Raw genomic sequence first — 14,023 nt, forward strand, 5'->3', positions numbered from 1 at the left:
TTACATTAATAAAATGAAATTTGACATAAAAACTAAACACACATAAGTTTTATTTCATACATAATTAACTTAATTAAAACAAACATAAAATTAGAATCATAAGCTAGCAATTCTACCCGCTCCCACCAAGCTGAGCCTTAAGCTTCATAATTTGTGAAGGATCAAGGAGAGTAGTCTTTTCAATTATTGCAGTTGGTAAGTTATTTTTAAACAATAAATCAAAAAGTAATTGAATGCTAGGGTTTGAGCTACCATAAACAGCATAAACAATAGCTTTTTCCGAACCAGTATTAACTTGAAAATGCAATAGTCCTGTTGGAAAGACAAAAACATCACCAACTTTAAGATTTTTCTCATAAAGATTTGTAGGTGTTATAAATCCAGCACTAATTTGACCTCGAGCAACGATTATTAACTCCGATGCATCAGGATGAATATGCATTGGAACCGTTCCATTTATATCAATATCTATTTTTGCCGCAGAAATACTGAGTCCATTGAGACCTGGTATATCCTTTACAAATGCAGTGTGGAGTACATCAAGAGTAGATGATGCAAAATCATCTGCTGTTACATTTGTTTCTGGCTTGCATGGATAGCCTGAAGGGGTTTTTGGAAACATGAAGTCGGCTACACAGAAATCATTGGTAGATACAGCATGGGATGTATATGAGAGTAGATAAAAAAAGAAAAGAATAATGTGAATCATCTCCATGTTAGAAAATTTGATATGTGATAATAGAATAAAGGTTGGTTTGCTATTTATAAATTATAATGTTAATTTTCTTACAAGGTGAAGATGGAAAGGTGAGTATTCTATAGTGGACCAACTGAGATGGTGGTCACCCTAAACTCTAATTTCTCGATGTAGTTAAAGCACAGAGTTTTAGGCTATTTTGCATATGAGCAGTTAATTATTGAACAAGTGGCTCAGATTAACACTGTTATATATAAAATTACGATAAACAATCATAGCCACATATATGAGGTCGACAACCCTGATATGTTATAGAGTCCTATCGTGGATAGGATTAGCTACCATTATAATTTATACCTTTAGTGTATTTTAGTAGATAAGTAAATAATTAAAAAAATACTTATAGAAAGTTGAGAGAAATATAGAAGTAAAGTTACAAATGCATGGAGATCTCGAAAGGAAGATAATCCCTCCTCGTCCAACTTAGAGCAAGAACCCACTCACCAAAATGTATTTTAAGTAATGAAAATTATTCCAATGGGAAACAGGAAATATGTGATGTAATGATGAAGTCCGTCGTGAAAGTTCTCTGGTACGGTGATAAGAGTCACTAGTAAGTGGAGGGGGAGATGTACCCTCAAGTTTAACCAGTTTAGTACTATAACGTTCAAGTCAGTGAAGTCAGAGAAGTGTAACTCACAAGAATAAAGTGAATCAAATATTGGTGTGACGAGAGTCACACTTATATATGGACGACAATTATAACTGCTCCCGATGGATGTGCCTTGTATGGGAGATCGTTGGATGGGATCCAGCGACTGAGATGGGGTGCGGTGCTTGGTTCTCGTGTGCACCTCCTTAGTGAAGGTGTACATGTTCTTAGGTATGAATGAACGGAGTTCTATTTTTTTGTCTTAATTGGCCGTTTGACCGACTCGAAAAGGTTGCCCCATAAGTCCTTGTCAAGATAGATGTTGTAAAAAAATTTGAAAGTGGCCTCAAGAAAGTTCCATTGAATTCTACGGAAAACATCTTTAACTTCGTTTGGATATGATTTGTTACCTCTGTTTTATATGCGAGGTAACGAAGGGCATCATTAAAAGTGCGTCATTTTACATCTCGAATTTAACCTCATCGAGAGGAAGGGTGTAATGATCATGGGTTCGATCCCCGCGATAACTTTTTGAAAATTTTAAATTGCCAAAAAAAAAAATTTCCCTCGGTTTTGTCATTTAACTAACAGGTAAAACACAATTGAGCTTATTATATCTAATATGAATTACATATTTCATAAACAATTGTTGCATCTAAGACACAAAGCATGGGAAATGTTGCAAGTAAATTATAATAATACAAGGAAAGAAAAAGAAGAAGCGATTTAGCTATGACGCCAAGAGCCAATGCGCCGAGTTTAGTGCCTTAGTAGAAATTATGACAAAGGGACTTATCCTCCCCGCCTACTCCATGACCTAATCGCTGACACCTTACATGGTCTATAGAGTACGCTAAAGCGAATCACGAAGCATCACCTTCAAGTCGGTAACCCAATCTTCCACAATTTTTAGGGCCTTGACATGAGCCTTGTCCTCCCGTTTAATTAGTTTTTCGATCCTCCTCTTCCTAACGAGTCTTCTCTAAAATAGCATCTGAGGCAACCTGATGACTCTTCTTCCCCACCTTAAGCGTAATTTCCAACTTAGTTATCCAGGCAGCCAGGGTAGGAGTAAGTTTCTAGGTCTTATCCTTTTCTACCAAAGATTTAGCAACCTTAACCTTCTTTTGTAGCTCAGTCGGGTCCTTCAGAATAGCTAAGCACCTCTGCTTCATAATTTTAAACTACCTATTTCAAGTGTCTTTTTTCTTGTAGGGATTACCGGTAGCCAATATATATCCTCGGCTAGCGATGACCATAGAAAGGAATAAAGAAGCCATGTGCATGTTATAAATGCTCTAAGAGATTAGCTACATTTTTTTGCCTCAGCGAGATTTTGGACGTAAAGTATGTCCTCTGTTGTCATAATCGCAATAACTTCATCAGGAGAACGGGAAAGCTGGGAGAAAAAAGGCAGTCATCTACATGAAAGGACTCATTTCCCCTGAAGCATAGTCCCCAAAGAGATGAGTCCATTTTGGAGAACCTTATTCTCCTAGGGGGTATTGGTCTTCATCATGGGCCCTCTTCGTCGAAATTTGAGATGGAAATATCTCTTTAACAATAAAACTGGTCGACCCCAGAGGCAATGGAAGTAGTTTCAGTGATGGAGACGAGAGCGGTAGACAGAGTAGAAGTCGTGGTTTGAGGAGGGGATTCACAACCTGGCTAGAGAGACAAGTCTGAACACTTTGAGCATCAACAAGGTCAAAGAGAAGCTGCAACTTAACCATGGTATCTACAAAATTCAATTACACATATAATACAAAAGTATTGGACTTTGTACTCACTAAAGATTTCCTTTCTCTCGTACCTACTGACCGCACTCACGATTGTGTAAGTGTCAATTCGCCTATTCTTTACTTTTGTGGAATGAACTTCACTAGGGCCAATTCGCATCCTTCATCACCGCATCGTCAAGAGAAAGAATGCCTAACATTTGTGATATGAATAGACATCCTGAAACATCCGACCATTATAAAGGTCATTGCCCATGATGTCGACAACGTCAATGGCTTCGCCAATACTCAGAACGAACAGTGTACCCACTAGTTATGCTTCCACCCAACTGTACTTTACAATGTTAGTAGGTTGCATCAATGTTACGCCCCTCCTACGCTAGTATTACCCTAATATTCCAAGTGGGTTTTTACCTCACCATTACTCGGTTCACAACCGGTGGCTCTCAGGGAAAGTTGAATGAAGTCGTCAACACATTCCCTTATTTGTAGGATAACTTGTATTTCCTCCTCAGTCAAGACGGGAGGAGGAATGGGGACCGTTGTACGATTCACCTCTCAGGCTTTGATGGATAAATGGGCCTTTAAGGACCTAGATAAAGAAGTTTCTTCCCCTAGAGAACCCCTAAATGCACTTCCTAAAGCAAAGTCATCAGATAAAGATATCACTTTTGGATCCATACAATCGTGAGTAAATGGATGGAGGTTACAATCAGGATACACACCCATTCCCTTGCCAAGGTTTATGAAAAGCTTCCAAAATTCTTTACTTCCTCTATTTATAGAGGAATGTGGCTAAACGACTCTAATCAACTAGAGAGAGGAATTACGAGACCAACGATTAGGTTTCTCTTTTGGGATACATGCAAACTCAAGTTTACTCAAGTGGACTATAAGCTATGTCATGCCCTAGGTTGTCGTGTCAACACATTTGTCTGAAGGATGTGATGAAACATTTATATGATGGAATTTCATTTAATGGCCTTGTTCCCCAATAGTTTTTCAACTGATCCCAAATGTTTCAGTTCGAGTTCCCATCGGACAACATTTTGGAGGCCGGCCGAAACCACTAAAGATTTTCCCGCCTCACTCAGTGTCCGTCAAAGCCTTGGAGGAAATTGTTCTAGGACGGACATATGCCCAAATAACTAAGGCTGAATTCATTTCAAACTCACCCCACTTGGTGAAAGGTATTAAAGTCAGTTCACACAAAAAAACAAGGTACACTCTTTAAATTTCACTTTTCACCATATTGATCTTGAATTTCGAACTAACTTAGACATTAGATTATTAACCATGCAGGTCCATCTCACACAGCCGTGACGGAGATCAGAGTAACTGGTTCGATATCATCAATCAATCAACTATATTCATTTCTTTTTCTTGAATGGAACATCATCCTTCACTAAAGTAAATCTTGGTATAATTTATCTCAAATTGTAAGTATGAGTATTCACTACAAAAAAAAACAAATTTGTCAGGTGAAAACACGCAAACGCAAATATCACCCTGCAACGTAATAATTGCGAGGTGGTATGAACACTCAGCAAAAACGTTAGTCGCAACTTTTTGCAAGGGGATATGCACCTCGCAACTTTGCCAGGTGGTTTTCACCCCGCAATGTTTCCAGGTTATACTCACCCCGTAAACCGCTTTCCAAGACTTGCAGAAAACATCGTCCCATGTGAAACCATTGATTCAGAGCAGGTGGAACAATTGAGTCAGAGCAGACATAGCAGTATGTTCAGTGACTTGCAGGGTGAGTTTCACCTAGCAAATAGTAACGCATACAATAAAAAATATATATTTATATTATTCTAAATATTAAATTAATATTTAGAATAATATAAATACAATAAATAATTTAAATTCAGGATATATTTCTACACAATATTCTATATAATAAATAATAAACTATACAATATTCATGATAACCATATAAATCAAGCTACTAACATGTATATTTAATTCCCTGGGTTAACTTCTACACAAATCAATTTGAGAGATTAAAATTTCGTGAAGCATTCTTCCTCTGCAACAGGAGTCACCTTCAAGGGATTTAGTTCTACATTTAAACCACTTTAACAAATTCAATCTTTTAGGCCCTTTCTTGCTGCTATCATATTTATGTTATTTCTTACTACACATTTTCATACAACATACACACCAATTATTTCTATCATACAAATCAATTAAAATTTTTCTAAAATAACAAATAATTTATAAAATGTGTACCTTTGTAAATGGATTTGATGACAATATAGAAAGCAGATCCGAATCTAGCAAATTTTTTGAGTATTTCGGTCTTAATTTGGTAATAAAATGGAGAGAATTGAGAGATATGTAGAGGAGTTGGGAAGGGTTTCACAGAGAAAAGGGTTTGAGAAAGAGACAAAAGGGGTTTGAGAAATTTAGAAGTAACGGTGGAAAAAAAGGGAAAGGTGCATGAGATATATAAAGGAAACTTGCGAGTTGAATATCACCCCGCAACTTTTCTGATAGTTGAAACTTGCGAAGTGCAAGTCATCCCACAACATTAATGTCAGAATTTGTTTCCAACGTTCACCTGCCCCTCTGTCTGCAATCAATGCTTTTCACCAGCTATTTTAAAAAAACCTTGCGAGGTGGCTTTAACCCCGCAAAATTTATTCCGTTGGAACTTACCATGTGGAGTTCACCCAACAAATAATTTTTCACGTTATAACATTAAATATTGTCTGCCACTACTGACACATCATTGATTGAACAAATAAATTTCTCCAGAAATTTTTTAAAAACAGATGCGGGGTGTTTGTCACTTCACAACCTTATTTTAGAAAAATTTAAATTTTCCTCTAACAAATGCGAAATGGAAAAACTTACAATATTTTTTTTTTAAAAAAAAGTTGTGTTGCGAGGTGAATAACACCTCGCAAGTAGGGGTGTTCGCGGTGCAGTTTGAGCGGTTTTGACGAAAAAAATCATCCGAATCACAAGAGAAAAAATCACACGATTTGGTTTGGTTCGATTGACTTTTAGAAAAAAACCGAACCACACCAATGCGGTTTGATTCGGTTCGGTTGGTTCGGTTTTTTACAAATATTTTGTTGAGCCATACATACACATATAGATGACAACATAACTTCGTATTTAGACATTCTTCACTATCAAATAACAAAACTCATCATATTTTGACAACAACTTTTCATTTAATATGTAAAAATTAAATTAGACAAAAGTGGAATAATAAACATAAAATAATAGCATAAAACAATATAAAAATTATTATAATGAAACAAAAAAATAGAAGAGACGAGAGATTAGTGAAGATGAAAAAGAAAAAACAAAAGAGTTGAGAGATTAGATATTAGAGAAGAAGATGTGCGATAATAACGAAACTGAAATAGGGAACATTGACATAAAAATGAGTAGGTGAAAAAGAAAGAATATAAGTGAGTAGAGATTAGAGAAGAAGAGGGAAGATGTATGTGGCAAAGAATACGCGATAATACTATTAGAGATTTGAGAAGATCGGGACTGAAATTATATGTATAAGGATGAAAAAATTGTTCGAAATCATAAGGTTAAGGTGTGCGATTTGATTCGGTTTGGTTCGGTTTACAAAATACAAACCGTAAACCGAACCGAACCGTGCGGTATTGTTAAAAGATTACCCAAACAAATCTGAACCAAAAGCATTTTTTGCGGTTTCTGTTTGGTTTGGTTTAGTTTGCAGTTTTCTATTAAGTTGGTTTGATTTTGAACACCCCTACCTGCAAGTACCTTTTTTTTTTTGTGAGGTGATTAACACCTGGCATAATCACCCGGCTAATAAGTTGTTTTCTTGTAGTGATTGGTTGAATTAAAGTATATATTGTCATCTTGCAGAGGATAATTTGAATGGAAAATCATTAAATGCTTTAGGAAAAGAAGTTAGAAGAACAATATATGCTAGAGTAGATACATTGTTTTTTGAATTTTTTAGATTGTTATATTACAGCTTCTCTTAGATTCAAATTATCAAATTAATTATGGAACTTTTCGGCTGATATTTTCATCTACTTTGTAGTTTTACTTGTTTGAATATTTTTAAATAATTAAATATTTATTTTGTTTTGTTAAATAATTATAGTGGGTATATTTTAGTTTATAATTTTTTTTTTTAAAAATTGAATGATAAAATATGAAAAAGTACCAACTTTTTTATTAATAGGTTAAATTGTTGCCTAAAATAATAAATTTAAAATTTTGGCATCATTTTTAAATGTTTTGAATCAAAAGAAATAGCATGGTTTGAACTGTCACTAATTCACATTTGAAATTGTTCACAATTGTCACAATAGACTTTAAAAACAAATTGTCAAATAAAATTGATGATAATTATAAATGTTGCAATTACAATTTAGAGACAAATTCAAAACCGTTGAAATACGTAACGAAGTTTAACTATCATAAAACAGGCTCGTGAAACAAGATTTTGAAACAGTTAAGAAATGCTCGCAACGCAGAATTGGCGACAATTAGAACTATCACAACACTCAAAATAATCGTTGCAAAAGTTTTATTTTCTTGTATTGATAAATTAGTTGGTGTAAATTAGTTATATAGATGAATAAATATTTTTTTTTATACGTAGACAAAGTGAAAATAACCACTAAAAACGTCAAATCTAACAATATTGTTTTTTTGCGAGTTTTTCTAGGATTTATAATCACTTAATTACTGAAGAATAGCTTACATTCTTGAAGATGACTTTAATGTTACCTTGCTTGAAGGAAATCCTTACTACCTAGTACATTCTACACGATTTAATCTGGTCCTAGACATTTATTATTTATAATTAACTTACACTTAAGCAATACTTTGTCTAAGGTTAAGTTGCTTTTAAGAAAATTGGACCAGATTGATATTTTGATCTTTCTTAAAATTACATAAAAGATTTTCATTAAGATGAAAAATACTTCCCTGACCTTTAAGTTTGATTTTTATTTTGAATTGTCTATTTAATTTTTTATCATGTATTGATCTTTTATGTTTTACATTTTATCAACATTGTTAGACATTTAAGATTTCTTTTGCATTTAATATCTTTATGTTACATTGCGTGATTTTGTGAACTTGAACAAATATTTTTAAATAAAAAGATATTGTTGTAATAAAACTATAAACAAATTCATTCTAAGGTTTTTGGATTTTAAATATTTAAATTTAAATTCAAAAATGAAAGGAGAAATAAAATAGACTATTTGAGTTATCTCAAAATAAAAACTACCGCACTTGCTTTATTTTATTTTATTTGAAAGAAATAAACTTGTTTAAAAGACAAACAATGCAAGTAGAGAAATTTGTTTTCAGCTTGTTGAACCTCTTGGAAAGTTTTGAAATTGACAAATATACCTTTTCATTTTTAGAATTTAACAACTAAAAGAGATACTTCAGATTCTAAAATTCAATCAACACTATAATACACAAAACCTTCTTCTTCACTATATTTTTTTTTTTGCTTAAGTTTACAATGCATTGTAGCACGTTTTAAACATAGCTGTTGCGTGAAAAAAAATTCAATTTTAATTATGATTAATAATCAAACTATAAATGCAATTTAATAGGTTGCGGTTGCAAACACTATATTGCAACCACGTCACATGACGTGGTTCACAATTTAAAATCATATCTCTACCTTGTAAAAACATCAACACTATAAATAGCAAATCAATATCATTATTTTCTCATTTCACCTAAATGAAGATGATTCTCATTATTCTTTATGTTGTTGCTCTTCTTTCGTATACTTCCGATGCTAATTCTTATACCAATGATTTTTGTGTTGCAAACTTAGCATATTCAAAAACCCCTTCAGGCTATCCATGCAAGTCAGAAACCATTGTAACCGAGAATGATTTCACATTCTCAGGTTTGGTAGCTCAAAGCTTAAAAAGCCCTTTTAATGTTGGATATAAAGCTGCAACTGTAAATTATTTACCAGGTCTCAATGGACTTGGTATTTCTGCATCAAGAGTTGATTTTGGTATAAATGGAACTGTACCAATGCATTTTCATCCCGACGCAACCGAATTAACAATTATTGTTGAAGGTGTCGTTACTGCTGGATTTATTACACCAACAAATGTTTATGTGAAAACTCTTAAAGCTGGTGATGTTTTCGTTATTCCAAAAGGACTTTTGCATTTTAAATTTAACTCGGGTCCTGGAAAAGCTCTTACTTTTTCTGGTTTTAGTAGCGATAATCCTAGAGTGCATATCCTCGATAGGTTACTATTTGGTAACAATTTAGAAACTCACACAATTGAAAAGACTACTCTCCTTGACGAAAATCAAATTAAGAAGCTTAAGGCTCAGTTTGGTGGTACTGGCTAGGATTCTTAGCTTATGATTCATTCTCTTTGTTTGTTTTAAATTAAGTTAATTATGTAAGCAATAAAAGCTATGTGTGTTTTGAATTTATGTTTTTTGTCAATTTTAATTTAAATAAAATAAGAGGATGATCTCGTTCTTAATTTCTCATATAATCTCAATGTATTTTTTTTACTAACAATGTTTCATATAATTTATATCGTTGGTGACAACTGTATAGACATGTATAAAATTTAATAATTATAGTGAAAAGAATGAGTATAATTGTTTAATATGTTGGACTTTCCCTCCTATTTGGAGAGACCCAATTAGATGTGGGTTAGTGATCCTTGTGTGTGTAAGACTTTTTTATCACCCAATAATAGAATTAGGCTATTCATTCATTGTGTGAGAGAAACAACAAGAAAAATTAGAGAGAAGAGTGAAATCCCGCAACCTCAATTTTGCACAAATAAGTCCCATAAAATTGAAGCTTGTGCAAAATTCAACGGTCGGATCATCATGAAATTTTGATACAACATTTATGATTTATAAGAGCACATTCTGAACGTTGATGATTAGATTCAGAGCTTTCTAAGAGGCCTGTCGACTCCATCTTTGAGGTTAGAATTTCATTGTGTTTTTGGGTTGTTTTGTCTCTATTGATTCTTGTTGTATTCTAAGATGGATTGCAAATCCTGATGATGTTGATGTATACCTCTAACAAGTGTTAGAGACAACCTTCTATGTACTCATTGTTGATTATAGTGACGATTTTAAGTGGCCTACGGATCCCGTGGTTGTTTACTCCGAGTTAATAAAGGTTTTTCCACGATAAAATTGTGTTACGTTGTTTGATGTGTTTTTTAATTTGTTGATTGTCGTTGCATGTGATATTTGAGAAAATTTATCTTGTTGGATTTTTCCCTTCCGTTTGTGATTTCCTCCCAACAAGTGGTATTTAGAGTCGTGGTTTGATTTGAGTAACGTTGGAAACAAACACATCTAGGATGGTAAATTTGAATGGTTCCAATTATAATGTTTGGAAAGGAAAAATGTAAGATTTTCTTTATGTGAAAGGTTTTCACTAGTCGGTTTTCTCTAATGAAAAATCCGATGAAAAAGTGATGAAGAATGATCTTTATTGTATAGACAAGTTTGTGGTTATATTCGTCAATGGGTGTGACTTTTTGAGTTTTTTTCTCTCTTTAAGTGGGGTGTCTTTTTGAGTTTTTTTATCTCTTTAGATGGGGGAGGGGGCTAAGTCTATGGAAGGTTTCGTTATGATTTGACATGTAATGATGTTGCATATCGGGTTAATATGGAATGATAAATAGTTTTTTTTGGTTCGTCAACAAGCATGAAATAGGTAGATGATAAGACCATTTATTTGGCCTGAACTTGGTTTTTTAATAGGTCAACACTGAACTCTCTCCTTCATTGATTGACTTCGGAATATTATCACGTGCCTTAGCTTATAACTGTTCAAGTGGTTTAACGTTTTCTTTTGCTACTAGTAATTTTGGTGTTGCTAGTAGTTCTTCTAGTTTGTTGATGTCGGGTTTGATTGTCAGAGTTCTAATTCGTTTTCTCCTAAGCGTTGCTTTGGTGCTTGGGAACTTTGTTGGGCTAATGCTTTCTTGTGGTGGGTGTTCTTAGCCTCTTAATATGGATTATGTTTCTCGTCGATTTATTTAGCTTCTGTTTATCTTTTTTTGTATTTCGTAGCACTCCTTGTGCCATCTGTATTTAGTTTTGTATTTTGTGGAGTTTTCTCCCTTTGACCTTGTGCCATCTGATCACTCCACTATTTTCTCAATAAATAAAGTATTGTTAAAAAAATATAAAATCATTTTATGACTTTTGAATTGACTAACAAACAAATTTTAGATCAATGTCAAACTATATTAACTTCAATCTTTATCTCCTTGATTCCAATTTTTTTTTCTAATTGATATTTGTGATTTTAGTGTTATATCTTTATTAACTTCAATCTCTGTGTTTCATGAATTAACTTGAACCAAAGGACATTAATAATTTGATTCATTTCTCAATAATCAATTCAAAATTGGTTTTATATTTTAAACTTTTTAAAGAAAAAATATTAAAAAATATATTTCTTTCAATGAAAAAATATTTTTAGAAAATAAATATTTTTTAATTTTTAGAAATAAAAAAATATTAAAATATTTTTTCATTTTTAGAAATAAATAAATATTAAAATATTTTTATTTTCCAAAAAAGTTGTAAAACTTTTTTTTTATTTTCAGCAAATAACAAAACATTTTTTTTTCTAAAAAGAATTGTTTTTGAAAAACAAACAAGTTTCTTCAAATGTTTTGTTGTTGCATTTTCGGATAATAATTATCCAAATTTTTAAAAGCGTTAATTGTTAATTAAAAATTATTAACATGTAATAGTAGTATTTTTTAACCAATTACTCAAACAGTTTTAAATGATTTTCAACTTAAATTTTGTTAATAGACTTATTTATAATATGTTGTTGAATTCATTAACTATGTAAAAAATTCAAAATAAAATTATTCAAATACATTTAATTTGTAAATGGGTTCAATTAATCATATTTTTTCACACTTGTATATCAACTAATATGATTTCCTATAGCAGTTGGTATAGATAGTGTGTCTAGATGACATAGAAATTGTTGGTTAAAATTAGTGTTGTTCAAAAAATCCAAGAATTGAACCGAACTAAACTGAATTAAATTGAAGTTAAAATAATTAAACGGTTATTTATGGTTAGTGAATCAAACCATTATGCACAAACAGTTCTAGAATCGAACTGTAATTGAAATCGAACCGAACTGACAATGAAAAATGCTTAAAACAAGTTAAAAAATTGAAAAAAATTTAAAAAAATAACAGTTCGGTTCTTTGATGAACGGTTCGGTTTGGGAAAAATTGCCTTCTAACGGTTCGGAATTTCGAAACGGTATATCAAACCAATAATTTTGATTCAATTCGATTCTTAGTAAATTGAAACGGTTTGATTCAATTTGAATAAATTTTTATTATGATTCGGTTCAGTTCAATTTTTCTCACGAATCGTACGACGATTTCCCCTAATTAAAACAATTGATAAACCATATGAATTTATTAAGAACCATATATAGTAGTAGTCTCTTGTTTTGTTAAATATACAAATTTAACATAAAATAGAAAAGAAAATTACTCATATGAATTTATTACTGACATAACTTATTTAAAACCAACACATAATTCTAACCACTACCGCCAAACTGACCCTTAAGCTTCTTAATTTGTTCTACATCAAGTAAAGTAGTTTGTGCAATTATGGAACTTGATAAATCATTGCCAAATAATAGATTATCAAACAAATGCACACTAGGGTTTGAGCTACTAAAAAATGCAAAACCAGTGCCTTTTTTACCACTAGTGTTAACTAGAAAATGCAATACTCCCTTTGGAATAACCATAACATCACCAGGTTTAAGAACCTTTAAATAAACTTTGTTTGGTGTAATAAATCCGGCCGTCACTTCGCCTTCATAATTTATAATTAATTCAGTTGCATCAGGATGAGAGTGCAATGGTACCGTTCCATTTACATCATATCCATGTCTGCTCTTACCGCCGAAACACCAAGTCCGTTAAGACCTGGTATTTCAGTGACAAATGCAGGAGTAAATCCAACCTTAAAAGGATCTTCTATTTTTGCAGCTACAAAGCCAGAGAATACAAAATCATTCACTGTTACATTATCTTCAGATTTGCATTGATACCCTGAAGGGGTGGTTGGGAGTAATAGGTTTGCTACACAAAAATCATTGCTAGAAGTAGCATGAGGGATATAAAGTGAGGCAAGAGAAAAAAAGAAAAGAATAGTGTGAATAATCTTCATATCTTGAAATTGGATGAGTCAAGAGAATAATGAGATTAACTTGTTATTTATAATGATAATTCTTAAAACTTGGTTAACTAATTTCTTTAATTAATTTGAAATGGTTATAATTTAATTGGAATATATGAAATTATTTTATTATAACTTATTTTTTGAAGATAATTATTATAATTTATTTTGAAGATAGTAAATTATAAATATTTTAATGTATATTTTGAATATACCTGATTATTTTATTTAATTTAAAATTATTACTATTTACATATACTAGACTATTTAAAAAAATATTAATTTTAATATAGTTATCCACTTTTTTTTCCTAATACTTTATACACCCTTATCCATTATTTACGTATAACTTATGAACTTTTTTCCTAAATCTTTTTTTCCTAATATATATTTCTTCCTAAATCACCCTCGAATAAATATTTAAATAACTTTTTTTAAAAGTTATTTTACTACTAAAATATTTTAAACCATTTGATTAATTTAAACTCTATTCAAAAAAAAAAAATTGACTGAACAACTATTCGGTTAATCCATGAGTGACGTGGTTCGGCTTATAAATATATTCATTACTATTAAAATATTTCTCTTTAAAAAATAATATATTTTAATTATTTTTTGTTCATTTAAATTGTTCAAAGTTACAAAATTATAAAATACTAGTAAAGTTATGAAATTCATTTATGAGATACTCTAAACTTCGAATAGATAATC

General features: G+C 31.8%; 1 protein-coding gene and 1 pseudogene across 1 annotated transcript; one reads left to right on the forward strand and one right to left on the reverse strand.

Annotated features, from left to right (window-relative positions):
• On the reverse strand, nucleotides 1-13,303 carry LOC131627650 (auxin-binding protein ABP19b-like; annotated as a pseudogene).
• On the forward strand, nucleotides 8,810-9,585 carry LOC131627651 (germin-like protein 8-14). Its single transcript, XM_058898488.1, has one exon. The coding sequence runs from the start codon at nucleotides 8,810-8,812 to the stop codon at nucleotides 9,443-9,445; it is 636 nt and encodes a 211-aa protein (XP_058754471.1). The 3' UTR covers nucleotides 9,446-9,585.
• Nucleotides 13,304-14,023: the final 720 nt, after the last annotated feature.

Source organism: Vicia villosa, unplaced genomic scaffold, assembly GCF_029867415.1.
Source record: "Vicia villosa cultivar HV-30 ecotype Madison, WI unplaced genomic scaffold, Vvil1.0 ctg.000393F_1_1, whole genome shotgun sequence".
In the NCBI taxonomy this organism is placed as follows: Eukaryota; Viridiplantae; Streptophyta; class Magnoliopsida; order Fabales; family Fabaceae; genus Vicia; species Vicia villosa.

Bases quoted from the DNA above. Each gene is read 5' to 3' on its own strand.
- LOC131627651 (XM_058898488.1), top strand. From the start codon at position 8,810: ATGAAGATGATTCTCATTATTCTTTATGTTGTTGCTCTTCTTTCGTAT.